At 36.2% G+C, this 23,547-nt stretch overlaps 1 protein-coding gene across 1 annotated transcript; it reads right to left on the minus strand.

Annotated features, from left to right (window-relative positions):
• Window positions 1-662: 662 nt before the first annotated feature.
• LOC115972562 (bifunctional peptidase and (3S)-lysyl hydroxylase JMJD7) lies at window positions 663-7,291 on the minus strand. Its single transcript, XM_031092887.1, has 3 exons — window positions 6,380-7,291; window positions 1,359-1,429; window positions 663-1,277 (listed from the first exon to the last, which is right to left on the minus strand). The coding sequence occupies exons 1-3, from the start codon at window positions 7,243-7,245 to the stop codon at window positions 1,063-1,065; spliced, it is 1,152 nt and encodes a 383-aa protein (XP_030948747.1). The 5' UTR covers window positions 7,246-7,291; the 3' UTR covers window positions 663-1,062.
• Window positions 7,292-23,547: the final 16,256 nt, after the last annotated feature.

Consider the following 23,547-nt stretch of genomic DNA (forward strand, 5'->3'; position numbering starts at 1 on the left):
CAATAAAGAAGAGAGATAGATAAAAAAAATTAGTAAAATTTTTACAACATTAGTCCATACTATCTCATATTTGGAACTGCATTGTAGCTGCGTGCTAAAACTTTTGAGATTTGAGATATTTGATCTCAGCTCAACCTTTGGTGGGAGAATGTGGGTGATGTTTTTTTGCATATTTGATGTGAATTACATGCTAAATAAGCATTAAAATTCCATATTTATTCTTATAACGTGCTTCAAAAATCCTTGATCTATTGTGTTGCTCTTACACTGTCTAATTTTGATAGACTTGATATTGGAAGCAAATGAGCAGCTCAGGATTGTCTATTAGACTTTGCTAGAAGAGCTGCCTTCTGACACATCCTCGATTCCACTTGCATTAAATTGAAAATAGTTTAATTCAGTGGCTCAAGCTTCTTTGACAAATAGAATGACCAAGCTTAAACATATACATATAGTCATAAGCTTTTAATACTCAACCTGACCGAGCTCTTTTACAATCCTACCATTAATATATTAAATTTTGGGAAACATGAACTCATGCAAATAAATGAAATTTTGATAAAGCCTGTAAATCCAAACCTATACCTTTGGAAGGCAACATTTGAAAATAATTAGGGCAGCCACCTTCCATCATTTTAAGTAGTACATCTGGTTTAGAAAAATAAGCAAGGTTAAATTGCATATATTTCATCATCGTTGTACTTTAAAATGTTTCACTTTAATCCATCTACTTTCAAAAATTTTCCTAAAAGGTTCATATGCTATTCAACAACACCCCTCAAAAAAAAAAAAAAAAAGATAAAGAAAGAAAGAGAGCCACATCAATTTTGTGCTTCATTTCTCCAAAATTTTTCTGTGATAGGAAATGCATCAGGATTAATATGGATAGGCCAAAATTATAGGACATTAAGGTGCCCATCCACGTATTCAATATCTTCATTCTTCAAGCAACTTTCTTACCAGTTACAATCCCAATGTCCTTTTTCTGGGATCTCTGTTTCTTTCCAGCCCTAAAGAATCCCACACATGAACAATTGAGCACCCAGGCTATCAAATCAAAACTCATTCTTCTTTAGTATTTCCCCCAGCTAAATTTTCTACAGATCCATTAGCACTAAATTCATCCTTAAAGCCATATGCAATTGAATCACAATCTGATTCCGAATCTGTGTCCTCAGATGCTGTTTTTGGCAATGTTGGATCATGAATTGATCGGTATTGAATTGATTTCAAGAAGTTGAAATAGGCATACTTGATATCAAACTGCATATCATACCCTGCAAACATATTTTTATCTTAGTATCTACAAACATATTAAAGCTAAACCTGCAAGGGGGAGAAAAAAGCTTGATCCTCACAATAGTTTATTGCAATAGTCCGCCCTCCAGCATCTGGACTCTGCCTAACGTGATGAAACCACATACTTGGCCTGCATCAACCCCATCTCATCAGCCTTGAAATTACCACAAATCTATTAAATTAGGAGAAAGTGCCATATCAAAGAATAGGATTCCATGTTAAGAATTCAACTTACAGCCACAAAAATCCAAAGTTCTTTCTTCTAATGACTAGTTACCACCCTCTTTTCTTTTGTAATATTGGTTACGTTCAAATGCTCAAATAACTACAAAATTAATGCTTCTCCTTAGGATCCCAAGCAGACGGAGGCATCATTGAATTCAGGTATACTGTAGAGATTTCCATTGACACTAACTCATCTATTCTTAACATAGATATGCAATGATCGATATACAAGGGAAGAAAAAAAAGATAAAAATAAAAAATTCAGGTAGAAGTCTTAGCATACCACAACTTGCCCTAGACAAAAATTTACACTTCAATAAATTTGATGGAAGCATATTCCATCAAATTAGAATTGTTAGATTTTTTAAATTTTTTATAGGACACGCTTCTTGTATAGCTGCAAGGCAGTAAGCCAGTCCACACATATCCTATACCAAGCACATCCATACTAAAGATCTGTCTAACAAAATCCCATGCAGTATCAATGCTAAGTCATGTCCAACATGGGTACTTCACCCATACCTTGTGTGCATGTGAGAACCATTGTGGAGCCTTTGCGATGCTGTCCACTTGGTCTGTTTCAACCAGCTTTTAATTCTGTTTGCTGCATTGTAAGGGTTAGAAAGGGTCAACCAATTCATTTTAAGTTGATAGCTCAATCTAGTATTTCCTGAAAGCTAGTGATTTGGTCTGCTATTTATCACATAATCAACTATCCTAGTTCCTGCCTCTAAAGCCACTCAAATCCCTATTAGAACATCCATGCTGCAGGCCTATCCAACAATACCTTACACCCACATTGAGGCTGTGCTGGGTCCAACATAAAATTTCGCCCATAATGAAATGTACATGTGACAGAAACTGTTAACATACCATTGCTACTGTGATCTTTGTTGTATTGTTTGGTTCATATTGTATGAATCAATCCTTTTAAGTTTTCCCTGTGAGTCAAAACCTCAATGTGAACCTGCCGAAAAAACTAGGGAATGATCTGCTATTCATCACCATTTAATTTATACTAGTTTATACCCAGCACCATCCTCTTTTCATCCACATAAACCAACATGGCTTCTCTGTCACAATTATCATAAATCAGGTTTTGTCAAACTTAAATTAATGCACTCAATCTATGTCTATACAGAGCAGGATTAAAAAAAAAAGCATGCAAAGATTAAAAAAAAACAAAAAAAACAACAACAACAACATTTAGCCAGCTCCACCCTCCCCCCCTCCAGAAAAAAAGAAAAGCACACCATTAAAAACTTTTTGCATGTCAGGAATAGAGAGAACAATCCTAGGTTGGCATTATTTTGCAGTTAAAAGTAGTGTCTACCTGTGTTTTATCAAAAGTCTACCTGTGCGTTTTGGTTTCGCTATGTGATCTGAGCTGTTTTATACTGCAAAGACGTCTTATGTAAATTGACCTAATTCCTTTTTTCTGACTATCTACCATAATAGTTTTATGCTAATTGTGTTTAGCGGCTGACTAACTATAAAAGAGAGAGAGGGAGGAGCTCAAAAAGGAAGGAAAGCCAGTAAGTTTTCTTTTATCAAATAATTCTGAAGTATTATGCTATTTATAATAATTATAAAAAAAATCTCAAGTATTAAGCTTAGTTGATTACAAGATTTTACGAACTTTCCTATTTTAACTCTTAATTGGATGCTGATAATTATAGAAAACGATGAAAAATGATGTACAAACTTTTAATACACTCCACGACAAATAAAATGAGGTTTTTTTAAAAAATTGATAAGTAAGAAGAGTAATTATATTTATAAAAAAAAAAAAAAAACAAAACCTACTTCATGCAAAAAATTACAAAGTAGTCAAATAGTAAAAGCAAGATGAAGAAATAAAGAAAGAAAGAAAAAACAGAAAATTAAGTACAGGAGAGAAGAGAGCTTATAAGTAATGGACGGGAATCACTAGATGTGAGTCTCCAAACCTTTGACTGGTCAAACATATAACCACAAAATGAAGCAAGCAATTGGTCTCATGAACTGTCCACATCCCCAAACAGGTGTCTATTACCACATCCTCAAACGTGCGTCTTAAAATGAGGATTTTTTTATAAGTAATTCAACATCATGAATATAAAAACTAGCACTTATAATGCAAAAATAAATCCCTTTTTCTGTAAATAACTTCATAGAAAAGAAATATTATTCTAGAACTTCTAAAAGGTCACACACTTTAAAAAAAAAAAAAAACAATTATGCTCATCAAATCTGTTGGGATTGGTGATAAAAAAAAAATCCAGTGCAAATTCTTAGATCTGACTCTGAATCTCTAATGCAACACATATTTTCAAAGAGAAAACAACAAAAGAACAATTGGATAATGATGCAGGAAAATATACCCCTTCCCTTTTTCTATTTGAAAACCAATTGTGGATTTTCAGTCACAAAACAATGTTCAGAAGCAATTTGAGTCACTAAATTATTAAATGCGGCGCCAAGGAAATTTTATTTTATTATGGTTTTATTTAATTTTAGAAGCCAACCGTATTTTATAATTGATCAATTGGATTTAATTTAGGTCTTATCAATGAGTTACGTTCTTCGTATTTTATTATAATTTTCTAGAGACAAGGGTATTTTAATATTTTTATAATGAAAAATTGGGCTGTCCCTTTTTTTTTTTTTTTGAATAAGTAACAATTGGGCTTTCCTGAATCAATTAGAATTAAAGTTTAGTAATCTATATAAGTACACTATTGTACTCCAATGAACAAAAGTAGAAAAAAATCTAGAAAAATAAAACTTGGTGCTGATTCCTAGCTTTTGCTTTCTCTTACTTGGTGTCAATTTCAAGCAAGATTGGTTCAAATGTTCTAACTGTTTTTCAGTTTTATTCAAGAGTCCTAGCAGGACAATGATTGCTTTGATACTAAAATTTATGCAGGACATAAGGTTCTCAAAAAATTTAGCGGAGTAAGAAGAAATAGACAAAAAGGATACACCTAGGAATCAACGTCTAGGGTTACTTCAAGGAATATTAAGTTGGGGGAAAGGGGATACAAAATCTAGGAGCAAGTGCCTAGGGTTGCTTGGAGTTAGCACCAAGCAGGGGGGAAAAGGTTGTTTGGAGTTGACAAAATCAATCTAAATTTAGCCCCACCATCAGTAGTAATTATGATAAATCAGGTCCAACAAAATCAACCAACATCAATTGAACATCTAGTGTCCACACCACCTAGTCTTTGAGGAAAAGGATTGGGAATGGCCTATATAAATAATTTTATATATTTTTCTAAGATAGTTAGAGAGATTGAGTTTGATAAATTCATCACCTTCTTTATAGCTAGAAGTTTGTGATTACCGAGGCTTTATTTGTTCCTTTTATTCTTCAATTCATTGTTTTTCATACTAAAAACCTATAAAGTTCTCCAATTTTGTGAAACCAAGTATCTGTAAGTCCTTAAACATTGAACCCCATAAAAGAAAACTTTGGAAAATTGGAGTACTCTTTCGGATCCCTACTCCCCTTAGGGGGAGTATTGAGGTCTAGATTATCAAGAAACCTAATCTAGGGTGGAATTTCTTAAACATCCTTGTCCTTTTAGACAGGAAAAAGTTTTGGGGGGTTGGGCGGGGATTGGGGGGGGGGGGGGGTGTTTGGTGAGATTAGATGCAATCTAGATGGTTGATACAAGGCAGGTAAATAGGGGGTGGGGGGCATAAAATGAAAAAAAGAATAGAATGAGAAGATGTCATATAGGCGAGATATGAAGATCAAATATGCATCAGGTATTACTGAACAAGTGAAAAATTGAAGGCTATTTGAAGAGAGGGAAAAAAAATAAGCAGCACAAAACAAAATGAAATCAGTACTAACAGGAACTCTGGGGCAAAAAAAAAAAAAAAAAAAAAAAAAAAATCTCGGCTATAGAGACATGACTATAAAAAGATAAAGAGAAAGGACAACCCCTTCCTTCTTTAAAGCTGTCTTATTCACAAATTGATGCCTGCACTTCACACTAACATATACACTTTTTTTTTTAAAGGGAAGAAGAGGGTGGTTTGCAGTTTGGAACAGCATATACACCAAAACCATGCCACAACCAGAAATTGCCCACTGGAGGACACCAACTATTTACTTACCTAATCAGCTTCCGAATTTTCCAAGCATCCCAAGACAAAAAAGGAGATCTTGAAAGTTTCAGAAAAAGGTATAGAAACAGATTTAATGGGAGAGTCTAGCTAATAGCAGCCAGTTGTCGAAAATTCAATGATTCTGAGAGGCTGAGACAGCTTTTAGCTTAAGAAGCAAATTCACATTGCTGAATCAGAAACTACAAACTTCACGTCCCATAAAAGAATTTAGCTTTGCAGGATCAGGTAGCTTTGATGAATCTCTTTCATTAAAACTTTATAAATGAAAATTGAATATCCAGAATAGTAGCAAAACTTTCACTTTAAAGTCAATAGGGGAAGGCAAAGTGATATCAATCATGCAAGACATCCTAGTTCATCCAAAATAAGTGATTATGCTGATTTTCTAATATAACTGTTGTAGATTTTATGGTTAAGTATAATGACCCATTTGCTTGTTAATTTTAAACAAGGTAGGTTATAGATATGTTCTTGGTCTCCTGGCTCTATTCAATGGGTCTGTGGATTACTATAGACAACTTCTTTTGCATTTTTTTCTAAAAAATCACAAATTGACTCTAATAAGCATTACCTTTGTTTTTTGGTTTTTTCGAGTCTTCTGGTTTTTTCTATCTTTAAATTCTGAGAGACGGGTGTCCTAGACTCTTAGTGCATAGGACATTACACTTTAACCAAAACCATTTGCAATGCAAAAAATGTTATCAACCATCATGTTGAGAAAGAAAGTAGAGCTTACAAGTAAAGAATCTGTCCAGGCTTGACCGTACACTGAAAGGGCTTTGGGCCATTGAAATACAAGGGGAATTTGGACATCTCAGCCTCCATATTCTCCGGCGAAAGATAAGGATTTACACTGCACCAAGGCACGTACCTCGCAGGCTTTTCCAGCTCCAATGTAAACTCTCCGGACTCCTGGGAATAGGAATAACGAGCAGCAGGGTAGTTGCGGATGTACATACGGTGATAATCAGTGGGAGGAAGTAACAGAAAATGCTTCTCACCAGAAACGACGGCGTATAGATTCTCGTAGTGATCCTTATGGAAAGAAGTGACAGAGCGATGGTTCCCAATCCATAGATTAACAGCTTCCGGAAGAGATCCGAGTGCCTCAGTAGCCCACGGTATGTGATCATCGCAGTCCGAAGAAAGCGCCGAGTATTCGGAGCGGAAGCAATCGTTCTGTTGCTGCAAATAAGCAACAACTTTTTGGGTATTGGAATTAGAATCTGAATTTGTTGTTGTTGTTGTTATGAGATGTAAAGCTTCGCGGAAAGGGAGTTGTTGCACGTGTGGCGAAGCGAAGCAGAGGTTGTTGTTGTTGGGGAATGGGACCAGTGCGTCGGCGTTGCCGTGTGGGGTTAGGTGAACGGAGACGTTTGGAGAAGCGGAGAGTGATTGGGTGAGGTAAGTGTCTTGAGACCAAGAGGAGTGGGCGGGCCAGTGGAGAGTGGCGGAGGAGATTAGGCAGGGCTTGTTTTGAGAAACGTAGTCTCTTAGGAATTGGAGTCGGGTTGGAGGGGAGTTTAGATGATCTATTTCTGTGCTGTTTCCTAGACTCAGCTCCCTCACTTCCTCCCACAATGCCTCCATCGCTTTCTTCATTCTCCCTCTCCGCCCCTTCTGCTGCCCTCTTTCAATTTTATTGTGATTTGGGCAATAAACTGTTTTAAAATCTGCTTTTTAAAACACCATTTTAAAAAGATAAGTGTGTGGAGATGGTAGGAAACTAGCATTAAAAATCCAATTATTCAGTTAGTTGGCCCGGTTTACAAACAATTTGTGTTAGTAACAACTCGAGCCTTAGAGGCTCGATTTAGGGCCTCTAAATCGAGCCTCTAAGGCTCGGTTTACCTGGTTTGGCAAGCCAAAATTCCACGTGGAGTACACGCGGAAATCGAGTCTCATAGACTCGATTTCTACGTGTTCTCCACGTGGAAATCGAGTCTATGAGACTCGGTTTACTAAAAGTAAAACCGAGTCTCAGAGACTTGATTTTTACACCTTCAGACCTCCCCCTCACACGTCTTGGTCATGTCCATGTTTTTTGTCTCTTTTGGGCGTGCAGAGAATATCTGACCAGCCAGTATGCAGTGGTCATGTCTGTGTTTTGTTTTGGTCATGTCCATTTTTATGTCTATTTTGAATGTGCAAAGTTTGTCTGTTAAAGCTTATAAAGAAAAGTCTGACCAGCACTGTTTTGGCATTGGTCATATCCGTGTTTTGATTTTGGGTGATTGGTCATGTCCATCTTTATGTCTATTTTGAATATGCAGAGTTTGTCTGAGTAGCAATAAAGAAAAGTCTCACACGTCTGTTTTGAGTATGCAGAGAATATTTGAACAGTAATAAAAAACTCTCACACAACCTCACACAACTCTCAGAAAATATTTTGACTGCCTCACACAACTCTCACACCTTCAGCAACTTCTATCACAAAACCTCTCTCAACAACTCTCACAAAACATCATACAACTCTCATAAACTCTCAGACATCAGCAGCAAAACATTGCTCCTCTCACTCTCATACAATCTCAGCAGTATATTTGCTCATCCTCATGTCAAGTAAGGGTCTCCTCCTCACTCTCTAGTTGGTTGTTTAGTGTATATAGCTGCTTTAAAAAGTGTTGCTTGCATTGAATTTGTCATGCCATTTCTTGATAAAATATTTTTTTGTATTAAATATTTATATTTGTTTCCTGATAAGATATTTGTTTGTATTAAATATGTATATTTGTTTCATAATATTAGTTTTTTTTTTTTTTGAGTAACCGGCCTGGAAGCCCAGGCAGGGCTCCTTATGTATATTAGTTGGTTGTTTAAATATGTATATATATTTATATTTATATATTTATACCACTATATGTTTAAATATTTATATATATATATATATTTATATTTATATTTATATTTATATATTTATAGAAATATATTTATATATTTATACAACTATATATTTATACAACTAAATGCAAATATAAATATAAATATATATATATATAAATATATAGATTTATATTTATATATTTATATTTATATATTTATATAAATATAAATATATGTATATATTTATACAACTATATATTTATATTTATATATTTATACAACTATATATTTATATTTATATATCTATACAACTATATATTTATATTTATATATTTATACAACTATATATTTAAATATTTATATAAATATATAAATAATAGACACATAAGGAAACAAAAAAGAAACAGGTTCAAAGAATTGTGCAACCTCCAACTTTTATGAAATTCCAACCATGAGAAAGACATTATTGAATACAGTAAAAGCTATGAAAATAATTGGGTCACCGGTCCAGTTGCACCTAATTAAGCAGCTGGCATTTTTTCATTTTCTAGATGACATAAAGCTGATGACATATTAGCAGATCCGAAACAAATTTACTGTCATGACGGATTTTTTATTGTATGATTTTTATGATTCAAAGTCAAAATTTGAGTTTGTATATCACATCTAGTATATTTCACTGTATATTAATGCCTTGATTTTCAAATTAGATGATATGTCTAATTTGATTGATCATGATCATATTCACATTAGTGTTTTTTTTTTTTTTTTTCTTTTGTCTGATGAACCCTGCTCTATGTTATTTCATTAATAGTAGTGTAATAGGGTATGCCATTAATTTCCGTAGCACTGGAATGATGATATTTTTATTTATATTTTTGTTAGAGCTGAGTTTAAAATTTGTAATGGGGGTGAGTTTTGTTTTTAGTTTTTTTATTTGTTTGAGTACGAAATTATAATGATTGAGTGTGTTTGTATGTGATAGTGTGTTTGTAATTGATGTTAAATGAAAGAGATAAAATATGTCACTAACATAAATTTCCTTGGCTTGGCTCTCTAATAGGTTCACAATCTTTGAAGAATATTGATATAAATGTATACTTCGGTGGACCCCTTCACAATCCTAAAGGGATTGACGGATTCCCATTTAGAGGGGAGGGTATTGAATGCTACTACATGATGTTACGTCGTAAGTTGAAGACGTTGAATGATTTGAAGAGGAAAATAATGGACGAATTGAAATTGAATCCTGCTTGGTATGACATCAAGATTATTTATCGTTACCCACAAGAAGTCCTTCATGAACGGATAAATTATGGGTATATGGCGATCAAAGAAGATAAACATGTAAATATGATGTTTAATAGGATCCAGAAAATGCCCCAAGTAAATGCTGCTGAGTTGTATGTAAGTTTGGAGGCGCTTGCAGATAACACTACTGAGGTGGTGCAACAAACAACTACGGCTTTACAATTTACAGCCCTAGATGATGGATGCACTACAATGGGAGGGTATACGATAGGAGGGTATACAATGGAAGGGTATACGATGGGAGGTTATACGCTCCCATCTCAAGATCATGTTGCTAATACTAGTGAAACCCTCTATCCTCAAGAGACACATTTAGAGGAGGAAGACGAAGACGAAGACGAAGACGAAGATCATGTTGCGAATGATGGTGAAAATGTTGAGGTTGTGGATGAGTACGAAGAGAGGATTGAGCAAAGTGACTTTGAGAACGATGTGGATGACCATGAAGTCGTTCCCAATTTTGAAGAGGAAAATATGGAGTACCATGATGAAGGTGATGCAAATGATGATATTGGTGTCCAGCATAATAGAAATACGACCATTGGCTACAGACCTCCTGCTGAGTCATTCTACTCAAATACTTGGGAAGATATGGTTGATCCTTCACGTCTTCAGATACCATTTGTCTCTACTTAGAAAGATGGGATGCATTTTTCTAAAGGGTTGACTTTTGCAAATAAAGAGGCGATGAAGCATGCATTGATAATATACACAGCAAATGATAATAGAAATTTTATAATCCGGAGGTCGACCAAAACGAAGTTGTGCGCCGCATGTGTTGACGACAACTGCAAGTGGTATGTTGGGGCATACATGAAGACTAAATTTAATGGTATGTGGATGGTCACGTCTTATGTGGGTCCACACACTTGTATACCCTTTGGCCTAAAAAGAGACGGTAGAATGATGGATTCGCATTTTGTTGCATCAGAAATTGTGGAAAAATTGCAAAAAAATCACACTGCACGTATTGATGAGCTATGGGAGATCATACGTACTAAGTACAATCATGAGCTTTCTTACTATAAAGTATGAGACGCAAAATAAAAGGCAATTGCTAAGATATTTGGGGATTGGGAGGAGTCTTACCAAAAGTTGCGAAAGTTGTTGTTGGCATACTTGGATGAGGACTCAGGTACCCAATACAGCTATCACACCATACCTAGGCCATACGAAGGTACTGCGTTACTACGCTATGTATATTGGGCATTCGCTCCATGCATTGCTGCATTCCAATATTGCAAGCCAGTGATTAGTATTGACGGGACTCATCTGTATGGTAAATACAAGGGGGTATTGATGATTGCAATGGCAACCGATGCTAACCAAAAGGTTTTGCCTCTCGCCTTCGCTGTTGTGGACAAGGAGTCAGGGGCTAGTTGGGGGTGGTTTTTAAAGTGTCTCAGGACTTGCATAGAGCATGTCATACCTAGGATGTAGCATCATGCGTACCTATGCACTTCATCGTCTTCAGTATTAGGCGGCAGTGGATCGGCAACTTGCTCCAAAACCCGTTTGATGAGAATCCTCTGGCCAGTAAGTTGCAGATGGTCTTGATTGGTAGGTCGAAAGCCAAGGTACTCATGGCACACATTCTCCCATTCTTTTTGTGTGCTCCTTGTTATAGCATCACCATCAACAGGAAGCCCAAGAAGAACCTCCACATCCTGCAATGTGATGGTGACCTCACCATGCGGCATGTGGAATGTGTGAGTCTCGGGCCGCCATCGCTCCACTAAGGCCGTTATCAGGCCATGATCAATCTCTCTACCCGGAGTCCTGAGAAGTCCCTCCAAACCAAGTGCCTTAATGATGTCAACGACTCGATCATCCACCATTGGCTCTTGATTGGAGAACTCTTCACTACGGGTACGACATTTAAGGGATCCTGGATCCTGCACAAAACATAACCATGGATTAACATATGACAGCAAGTGCATGTACATTGTATGAATTAAATGCATGTACATTCGTTAAATCTTTAGTGGTGTGTTTTACCTGCCCATTCCAAATAGCTTCTGATCGATGGTTGGGCTGCAACGTCAACACTGACGTGTCAATGGGGCCAGGCTGCGCATGGTTAATCTGTCCAGCATTTGCAGCAGCCATACTGCACAAAAATAATAAGCAATTAGCACATACTAGACATTATTGAAAACAAAAACAAAAACAACCTAAGAAATATTGTCAATAATAATACATAATGAAACAAGGTATGCATTTGATGTTACATCTAACTTTTTCTTTTATATAGGTTATTTGAACAAACCTCTAACAAAACCACAAAATACAAATGATTATCACTTTCAGGCTGCATCCATCTAATAGGTCAAAAATAGAGCACAAAGGAACTTCTGGATTAATTTGCATCAATTAATAATTTTAGTAAATTGTGATAGCTTAGTAATCAATTAGTGCTTCGAAATTAAATAATTATAATAATACTGAGAATTATTTTCAAGATTTTCTGGAATGTAAATAATAATTACATGTTATTAATTCTAAGACATAACAATAACATATTACTTCATGTGGACAGTAGTTGATAAAATCTATTCAAGCAGTAAATTACGTCAACTATATCTAGCGCTAGCAAGCATGCTGTTATTGTTACAATGGAGGGGGGATTTTAATCTTGGATGTCTCTGTTGTTGATCTACAAGAGGCTCTTGGCTGTTTGGGAACTCAAAACTAAGGAATAAAGTTGCTTTGCAATCCAATTTAATCCAAGAATGTTACTGAGCTCACGAATAAGTACCAGTAATCATAGCTAAAACACACAAAAAATACAACTTCAATGTTTCTTATTTAAGAAGATGGGACCTAAAATATTAGAAAGACTTAATATCAAAATCATAATTATGTGCAGCAGAATGGCACTTCCTCCTCCCAAAAGAATGAGTGGAAGGTGAGGTCGTGAGTTCAAACTAGTTGGGTGCATGTAACTTACCAATTCAACATGTGTGTAATCTTCTAAAGCTTATGACTTAACCATCAAAAGATTGACCATTCCTCTACAACCATGTGCACTAGAATCAACTTGTCATCTAAATATTAAAAATAAGAAAAAAGCACCCCAAGTTCTGCAGTTGAAGACTTTAGTCTTCAAAACACCAAGTTTTTTTTTTTATAAGTAATATTGATTTTATTAAAGACAAAGCTCAAATAGGAGCGCTTCCTAAATAATTACACGCTCAAACTCAAAAGATCCTGAAAATCAACTTAATTACAAGAACCACTCCCCCCCAACACACCAGAGAGAGAGAAGCAGCACAGTACAACAATAAAACAGAAGATGTAAAAAGCAACTTAAATTCAATGATTGATCTCTCCACATCTTTGAAACCAGTCCCTCCAAATCATCCACATGAGACAATGAGTAGTCACATTCCACATGATGATGCTTCCCATGCAACTCTTGCCAACAAAAGTTGACATCTACCAGCCTCTTTGACCTTAACCAATGTACACCAAAAGCAAAGCAGGGAAAAAAAACAAGTACCACAAGTCATAAACAACCGAGCAATGGAGTAATAGATGGTCTAATATTCACCGGTTCTTTTGCACAGACAACACCAATATACTAGTGATATATTTCTCTTCATAAGATGTCTATGGTCATTCAGCAAATAAAAATATAAAGATTTTCTATAGTCAAGGTTTTACTCAAGGTAGCTGTCTGCACAAAGAAAGCCACTTTCTTAAGCATTTTTTTATTCTATAAACCTTTCCAAGTAAAATGCTTTTGCTGGCAACTTGTAAACAATTATAATAATATTGAATGCTAAGACATCAATCGGTACCTCTAGAAAAATGAGGGTATAACAAGTCCATCAGAGAATCCACCTCCTCCAATTCCCAATCATAAATTTTTTGAACAAATCTCAAATTCCGGTACTAAGCCCCACCCCCCCTTCTCTCTCTCTAAAACCTACCAAAGATGAATCTGAAGCATCTGTGTTATCTGCAATCAAATACCCAAATTCATCCCCTTCAAAGCTACACCACATGTCATGCCGTTTTTTTGTCCTCCTTCATCACAATAATATACTCAAACAAAAAAAAAATAAAAAATACTGATGTTATCTAAAATGGGTCTTCGAAATTTGTCTTAATTCGAACATAAAATTCGAATCTAAAAAAGTAAGTAAGTGAGAAATGGCATACTTGAAAAATGGGAAGGAATTGAAGTAAAAATCTGGGAATGAAGAAGAATGCTTCTTATAGGAAAAAAAAAAAAAAAACGAACTAATTACATTGCAAAATGCATAAAGGGACTCACCTGTTTTTCTTCTTTTTCTTTCAGATACCGCGTAGACTAGAGACTGAGCAGAGGGCGAGTGAGAGAGTAGAGAGGGTGACAGGGACGTGCGACAGTGGGTCGATGAGCGAGAGAGTGAGAGGGTGACTGAGACTGGGTCAGTGAGGCTGAGAGGGTGAGTGGGTTGGGGCCGGCGTCGGCGACGGTGATGCTGAGAGAGTGAGAGAAGGAGAGGATGAGTGAGAGTGTCGGTAAGGCTGAGACTGAGAGAGGCGTTTGACTGATGAGGGAGAGTGAGTGGGTGACTGAAAGAGAGAGCGTTAAATTCAAAAAAATCCTATTAGAAATCGACTTTCATAGACTCGGTTTCTAGGTGGCTTGCACGTGGGTCCACGTCAGTCCACGTCAATGGCACGTCACACCAAAATGGAAATCGAGTCTCTGATAGTCGATTTTCAGATGGCTGCCACCTGGCAATAACGCCACATCAGATGTCACCAACCATCAAAACCGACTCTGTGAGACTCAATTTACACCCCAAAATCGACTGTCATAAACTCGAGATGTTAGTAACCTAATTTCTTTCAAAACTGGACCTATTAGCTAGGAAATGTTTCAAACTAATTTGGTATCTAGCAATTCGAGTTCAGAGGACTCGATTTCTGAGTTTGTTATTTATTATTTTGCCAGCAGCTGAGGTGGCCAGATCGTCCACGTAGGCGAGAAATCGAGTTCATTGGACTTGGCTTCAAAACCTGGAAACCGAGTTCATTGGACTCGATTTTTATACATATAAATCGAGTCCAATGAACTCAGTTTCTAAATCGAGTCCTCTGAACTCGGTTTCTTTGTATAAAAAACGAGTCCAAGGAACTCAATTTCCTAGTCTTATCACTCTCATCCATCAGTTCCCATAACAACAACATCACGTGGACGTATCAGTCCCCCCACAACAGCATCAGTCCCAAGCCCTCCACGTGTCCGTGGGTCCCAGCTGGACCTGTCCCTCCTTACCGTGGGGTCTCACAGCTTCTTTATATTCTCTTCAAAAACTCAACTCTTCTCTTCATAAACTCAGCTCTATGAAACAACTTTCCTAAACTCACTTGCACTCACAGAACACTCATCTCACACAACACTCTCAGGTAATGTTTTTACAATATTGTGATTATTTGCTAGTTTTTTTTTTAAGAAAAATTTAGAACATATTAGGAAAAGTTTTGTTTTTCTTATTTGTTAGTGTAAATATTGTGATTAATTTATTTGTTAGTATATTGTGATTATTTGCTAGGTTTTTTTTAAAAGAAAAATTTAGAACATATTAGGAAAAGTTTTGTTTTCCTTATTTGTTAGTGTAAATATTGTGATTAATTTATTTGTTAGTATATTGTGATTATTTGCTAGTTTTTTTTTTTTTTAATTAATATTAGGACACATTTATATAAGATCATGAATCTACTTAAGAAAAAATATCTATAATGACTAGTAATATTATGATTAATTATTGGGAATATTTAGTAAATAATTGTGATTAAATTACAACATATTGGGAATTTTTTTTTTTTTTGTTAGTGTAAATATTGTGATTAAATTATTTGCTAAGTTTTTTTTTAAGAAAATTAATATTGTGATTATTGGGAATATTTAGTACCAAATATTGTGATTATTATGTGAAAATTTGAGTACTCTAGATATGCAATTTTTTCCTTTTATTAGTTTTTTTTTTTTTTTTAAGAGAATGTATAAGACTTTTTTGGCTAAAGGTTCCGAGCTCAAAATCTTATAAATCCATTTTTTTTTTTAAGGAAGTTGCAATAGTAAAATTGTAACATGAATTTGTCTGTGTGATAGACACATGGTCATGACCATGACTATGACCGTGAATGAATGAATGTGTAAGGATGGTGTAGCACGAGCACGTATAGTTTGTGAAAAAGTTACAAATATTTGGTGTTGTTACCGTTTGTAACATTCCAAGTTAGGAAAAAAGGAGCAGACTTTAAAAATAAAAAGAGAGCAAAAGCTGTCCATTTCCATAGCCCTTTAGACTTTTAGGGGATTAGAAGAAGGCAAAAAGAATGGAGTCATTGGGGATTTTTTAGAAAATAACTACAGATATTGTGATTATTGGGAATATTTAGTACCAAATATTGTGATTATTATGTTATTACAACATATGGGAATATTTGTTTTGTTTGTTAGTGTAAATATTGTGATAATATGCTAAGTTTAAAAAAAAATTAATATTGTGATTAATTATTGGGAATATTTAGTACTAAATATTGTGATAAATTGTTAGGAATATTTAGTACTTTTAGGTCTTTATCATGGATATGAAATGGATTATGAGTTTGATACATAAGATAGTAGTCTTTTTACCATAAATTATTTCAAGGTGTATTTGTTTAAGATTTGTAACAGAGATTTCAATGGATAACTAGTTGGTATATAATATTTTTGTTCATCATAACTTATTTGAATGGGTTTTGAAAGTCATGCCCCTAGAATGATTTGGAATTTTTAAAGAATATGAAATTGGTAATGACTATTTTTGTAAGATTACTAAAGGTGAGTATATGCAAATTTGGTTGAGGTTAGTATTGTTGGCATTTCATACGCAAAGTTTTGTGATTGATGTTGATTAAGCGTTATAAATTTGTCACTAACACAATTGCACTTGATGATCTATAGGTTGACAATGATCCATATAAATATATACTACGGTGGACCCCTTAGCAATGCCAACCCTTATGACGGAGTCTCATTTCAAGGTCCGGGTATCCAATGCTACTATATGATGATACATCATAAGCTAAAGACCCTGAATGAGCGGAAAGTAAAAATTATGGAAGAGTTGCAAGTGAACCCTGCTTTGCATGACATACATATTACTTTCCTTTTTCCATATGAAGTCCTTAATCAATGCATTAATTACAGATATATGGTGATAACAAAGGACAAACATGTGAAATTCATGTTTAGTAAGATGAAGAAATGGGAACAAGCAGCAGATTTTGAGTTGTACGTCACTTTGGAGCCGCGTGTGAAAGTCGGCATAGAGGAAGAAATTGTACAAACAACTACATCTCTACAGTTTGTAGTCCTAGATGATCAATGCACCACATTGGGAGGCTATACACCCCCTTTTCAAGAGACACCAGCAACAATTGAGAGCGAACTTGGAAATAGATATGAAGATCAATTTTGTACACATCGAGGTGAATCCTCTACAGTTCCAGTAGTTGAAGATGAAGATGAAGACGAAAACTGTTTTGGGGAAAATGTTGACGAAAGAGATGAGTACGAAGAGAGGATTGACGATGGCGACTTTGATAGGGGTGTTGATGACCATGAAATTACTCTCATTCCTCATGTTGATGATATGGCTGAATGTGATGAAGATGATGCGGACGCTAATGTTAAAGTTTAGCATGTTACAAAATACAACCCCCGTTTATGAACCTCCTGCCTCATCATTTTATGAAAATACTTGGGAAAATATGGTTGATCTTGAAGTTGTTTAGCAAGCATTTAGTTCTTCTTGGAATGCAGACATGAATTTTGTGAAAGGGTTGAGTCCAGGAGTGCGGCCCGTAGTCATGGGATCTGTATGCAGTCTAGGAGTGGGCATGAATAACATGGACTGATTATGGGGTGGTACATGGTCTATATGACCAATGTTGTACGAGGGGGATTGAGTGTGCATGACACGAGGGGTCTGACTGAAATCATAGCCGAGATCAAAGGATGGAGGGGTAAATGAAAGATAAGGAGGGTCAAAAAATGTACGTGGGGTGTGTGAAGGGATCTCGGGGTGAAAAGATTCATAAGCAGTGGGTAGAGGGATCTCTAGGTCAGGAACTGCATGAGCAGTACGTGGAGGAATCTCTGGTGCAGGAGATGCATGTGAGGGTAAAGGGAACTCTGGTGCATGTGGGGGTGAAGGGGTACCTGGCCTACTGACAACTTGATGGGGTGCAGCACGCTGACCATGGCTATGGCTGACACGAGTTGAGCTTGTGCTTGGTCATCCAGTATCTTCTAGCGCTTCTTGATTTGCCCCATCGGTCTCTTCCAAGGGAAGTTGGGCAGTTATACGGCGAAGGCATTCCACTGCCTTAAGTACAGTTATAATCTGCTTGTACTCAAGACTACCTACTGCATGACGCATCAACAACTGCTTGTGACTGGCAACCTGCAAGTAAATAAATACAATTAGTACATCTAACACAAAAATGGTGATACGCAACAAAATTTGAAAAAAAAAGTTGAAGCAATTACCATAATAAGAAGTGACGCGGTAGTGTGGTTGACGAACCTCCAAGTCACCCTATCGTACCAATCGAAGTATGGATGAGCAGGCGACATAGCACCCTCTAGTCGTACTCCATGACATAGAGATCGTGCTCGACTATTCCACACTTGGATATGGCCATAATGTTTGTCCTTCCAATTCACCGCAATCTTCCCCCTCAGGTCTATGTCATGAAGGGCGTCGTTAGTATCAACATATGGGAGGATTTCTTGTACTATCCTAAACTGATGAAGAACACGGTCCGATGTATGTTTCTCTACTAGCCAGAAATATACAAGCGGCACCCTCGCCGTCCATACGTCCCTTCCTGCGACACAGAACGCAAGCAGGTGGGCTAATTCAGCTTCATATGGTTGCCACACCACCTGAAGTAGCCAAATAAAAGGACAGCACATTATGCAATGTTCCATTATTTTCGACTATGAGCTATTTTACAGTTATAAATACAATAGTCATAAACAATAAAAGAAACACAATTTGGGTACCTGCTTGGGATGCATAGAATCTAAAAGCTGACGGTACCGGACCAGATAGATTTCTTGGGGGCTATTTTTCGTGCTCACAACCCATACAGTCCTACAATTAAGAAAGAGGGAGTCAATACTTGGAATTGAGAATTTGAAGTAATCAACAACAATAAATGATGGGCAATCGTAAATTTAACATTACATACGACTAAATTTATACCAATAAATGATTATCTAAACATATGATTAGTGGTGGAGCTAACACTTATATTATACATCAATCATAACATACGACCTCAGTGGTTGTAAAACGATATATAAAAATAAATAAAAATCCTATTAATTTTCAAAATTTGAGGAATATCAAGGTTAAAATTTTATTCTTTATGTCTAACTATGTGTCATGTCGTTTAAAATTATGGATCTATTTCCAATAGAGATAATCGGTCAAGGAAGAGACTTACTTAATGGACAGTGGAAAAGGTGCAAATGGTGGGCCATATGCATCATCTGGTGGGAGGTCCTTCCTTGGGCACAAAAAAGGGAATCTAAACTATGTCCAATACTGAACCAGTAACAAAGCCCCACCAATTTGACTGGCACCTCTGTCGGTTGCCCTACATAACTCTCTATACAACCATGCAAGGCAAGCGCTCCCCCAACTGTACTGAGGTGGATTGCGAAGGTTCCTCAACATCTACAACCACATCGTATGCACCCTATCGCCAGACTTGTTGGCGAAAATTGTGTTTGCCAGGAGTGCTAGAATATAACACCGTGCATATCGATGCACAACCACCTCTGCTGCACCATCGGGCAACCCTTGGTCAATTTTTTCTAGTAGCTTGTTAATTAGGATCCTTTTTCCTTGAAGCACCACAACATTAGTAGCAATTCCAAGCAAACTCTGACATTCAGCAGCCCATGTCAAGTCAATTTTTCCAACAATTGCCTCACAATCGATTGGAATCCCCAAAAGAACCTCCACATTTTGTAATGTGATCGTTGTCTCACCATGTGGCAGGTGGAAGGTGTGGGTTTCAGGCTACCATCACTCAACGAAGGCCGTTATCAAGTTATGATCAATCTCTCTACATGGGATCCTATATAGCCCCTCTAATCCAACTCTCTTGACAATGTTGAGGACGCGATCATCCGCCACTATCGGGCATCGTTTTCGCAACTCGTCATTACGACCACGACATTTCAGTGCCCCCAGATCCTGCACATGATAGAACCATGGTGATGAGATACAATATACCATAAGGGTGTGCAACGGTCTGCCAATTTAACTTAACCCAACTAATGGGCATGACTATGCATTCAAAGCTAGTAATACCATTGACAAACTTAGAATTTTAGAAATGGAAAGAAAAAAAAATCAACATAATGTAGGATAAGAAGAGAATATTCAGCAAGTGGTCAGTTTAATTTTACCTTGCCTTCCTAAACAGCACACGATCGATGATCTTTTAGAAACTTTAACACCGAATCCTCAATGGGACCAGGACCGAACTCATCAGAGATCTGAGCAGGAACATCAGCCATACTACATGAAGTTTAGGGAGTCAAGAGTAATATAAGCACATGTTGAAGATAAATTGGCAAGGATCTCAATGTATGGCCTAATTTCTTCAACAACAAATTACTATTAATTACTATTAATTCTAGTTCAACAACAACAATCACAAATCATTAAAATCATAATAGTTAAAACTATGCTTTTCTCCCATCACATATTCAATGGAATGGATTGAGAAGTTTCAGTTTTGGTTTCAGATCACCAAAATTACTATAAAATCTTATTAAATTGCATTTTGGTACTAAAATATACTTCATATTTTGCGCTTCTTTTATAAAAAGAAATAAACAGTGGTTTTTTGGATCTGAAAGTAATAGCATATCTTAACATTTTCTATTAATTATGGTAAACTCTTTCTAACTTCTACATTCCCCTTTTATGACTTTGAATCTTTTCTCATCAGAACACCCTTCATTTCAATTCCCCAGATTTCCTATTTCAATAATTCAGTCCAAATACCAGCCCCATATGCAATATTTGCATTCAAATTCAAAAATGCTACAGTTTTACATGCTCAGATCAGACTTTTTTCCCTTAACAACACGCTGAGGTAAACATAAAATTAGCTTTCTACATGCAAACACCATCATAGTCTTCACAATAAATTTTGCTTTATAGGCCAGCTAGATTGAACACATTTTATTAAAAAAGCTCTACAAAATCAAAATCCATTGAGCACATTTTATTAAAGGCCAGCTAGATGACCATAATCAAAATCCTACATTTTCCTTGAATTGAACAAATCATTTGCCTTACAGCAGATATGGCAGCAAACTCTGCACCCCCCAAATATCAAGTACAATGCATGCCTCCATTACCAATAAACCCAGAAAAAAGAGAGAGTCCTTACTTTAGTGAGGTAGTTTGCCAACCACTGAGGAGAAAGACTGAGCGAGGTGGAGTCGGAGCGACGGAAGCGAGAGGCAGCAACGGCGATGGGAGCAAGAGGCAGCGACGGCGACGGAGCGAGAGGTGAGAGGGAATGAGAGTGTGAGAGTGAGAGAGAGACTTCTCGTGAGAGAGAGATCGAGAGTGAGAGGGAATGAGAGTGAGAACTGTGTGTTTTGAACTTAGTTTTTTTGTGTGCTTTTGAATTGTTTTTGTGTGTAAAACTTGGTTTTTTGTGTGCTTTTGAAGTGTTTTTTTGAGTGCTGCGATGGTTGACACGTACCCAAAAGGAAACCGAGTACAATGGACTCGGTTTCCTTTATATTAAACTGAGTCCAATGAACTCGGTTTCTGGTCTTGCAAACCGAGTTCATTGAACTCAATTTATATGTATAAAAATTGAGTTCAATGAACTCGGTTTCTTTGCCTAGAAACCGAGTCCAATTAACTTGTTTTCTAGGCTTACAAAACGAGTCCAATGAACTCGATTTCTGGCCTACGTGGATAGTCTGGCCACCTCAGCTGCTGGCAAAACAGGAAACTAGAGTGCAATATACTCGATTTTATAACCCAAAAATCGACCCCTCTAAACTCGAATTGTTAGAAACCAAATTAGTTTGAAACATTTCCTAACTAATGATATTGTTTGGATTTTATAGTTATTTTCTAAAAAAATCCGGAAATTTGGCATTTAACATGATTTTTGAAACATGTTAGTTAGTAAACACATTTTTTAAACTATTTTGTAAACTAACATTTCGAGTTTGTGAGACTCGAGTTCAGTGACAAATCGAGTCTTTGAGACCCAAGTAGATCTGAAGAAGAAGAAGACGATGATGACAATTGGACTGAAAAAGAAGAAGATCTAGAACAAGGACTTGAAGAAGATCTGAAGAAGAAGTTAGAAGATTTGGAGAATGTAGGAACAAATGCAACTTGACTCTCTAACATTTGAGTTCCACACATTAAACTCAACTTTCAGGGTCTCGAGATACTAGTTTGCTAAAAAGGGATTTTTTTTCTTCAAAATAACATTAATTTTCAAACAATTTTGTTAGTTAGCACGTTTTCAAAACTATTTAAAAAACTAACATCTTGAGTGCAATAGACTCGATTTTGGTGTGCTAAATCAAGTACAATGAACTTGATTTCAATGTTGGCTAGTAGCTGACGTCATAGAACTCGAGTCTAATGGACTCGAGTTCTATCATATAAAATTCAAGTCCGTAGGATTTGATTTCATTTAAATTTTAGAATTCAACTTCAGTTCTTACCTTCAACTAACTCCAACAAAAATCAAATCCAGCAAAACCTTCCTCACAGGTTTAATCCAATCCAATCAACTCCAGCAAAACCTTCCTCACAGTTTTGATTCGATCCGAGCAACTCCAACAAAACCCAAGTCCGATCCGAGCAAAACCTAGGTCTGATCCGATCTGAGCAAAACCCATGTGAGCGTTAATGGGGAACGAGACAAAGTGGGAGAGAACCACCTCAGTGATGAGCTTGGGCCTTGGAGGCCAGCAGCAGAAAAAGGTTCAATTTAAATGAAATCGAGTCCTACAAACTCAATTTTTATATGATAGAACTTGAGTCCCTTGGCCTCGAGTTCTATGACATCAGTTGTTGGCCGATGTTGAAATCGAGTTCATTGTACTTGATTTAGCACACCAAAATCGAGTCTTCTGCACTCGAGATGTTAGTTTCCTAAATAGTTTTGAAAATGTGCTAACTAACAAAATTGTTTGAAAATCAGTGTTATTTTGAAGAAAAAAAATCCACTAAATAGTTTTGCAAACTTGACAACTAACTAAGATGTTTAAAAATAAAGCTAAATGCCAAAAAAAAATCCCTACGATCTACAACATTTTCACAACAAATTATAGGTGGTAAGTTATTATTAGTTCTAATTTGAACTTACCACTAAAATTATTTTTTTGTCCGTCAAACAACAATAAAATGTTTGAAAATATATTTAAAATTAATTTAAAGACAATAAAATATTGTTTAAAGTACAAACAAAGAGTTCAAATAGGGTGTGGCTTGTGTCTAGTGGAAGTTTCCACTGGACACATTGGATTGTGGACACTTGTCCACTCTTGGACACGTGTCCAAATCCGGACGTGTCTAGTGGAAACTTCCACTGGACACGAGCCGAACCCGTTCAAACAAACTAGACATCCATAAAAATCCTTCAAATAAACAACATTCAACATCAAAAAGAACAATCAAATTAAAAATGATTTTTTCTTCTGAA

The sequence above is a fragment of the Quercus lobata genome, chromosome 12, assembly GCF_001633185.2.
Source record: "Quercus lobata isolate SW786 chromosome 12, ValleyOak3.0 Primary Assembly, whole genome shotgun sequence".
NCBI lineage: Eukaryota > Viridiplantae > Streptophyta > Magnoliopsida > Fagales > Fagaceae > Quercus > Quercus lobata.

Bases quoted from the DNA above. Each gene is read 5' to 3' on its own strand.
- LOC115972562 (XM_031092887.1), bottom strand. From the start codon at position 7,245: ATGAAGAAAGCGATGGAGGCATTGTGGGAGGAAGTGAGGGAGCTGAGT. The intron at 1,430-6,379 runs GTAAGCTCTACT...GGGTTGATGCAG, and splicing joins CCTGGACAGATTCTTTACTT to GCCAAGTATGTGGTTTCATC. The intron at 1,278-1,358 runs GTGAGGATCAAG...ATATGTTTGCAG, and splicing joins GACTATTGCAATAAACTATT to GGTATGATATGCAGTTTGAT.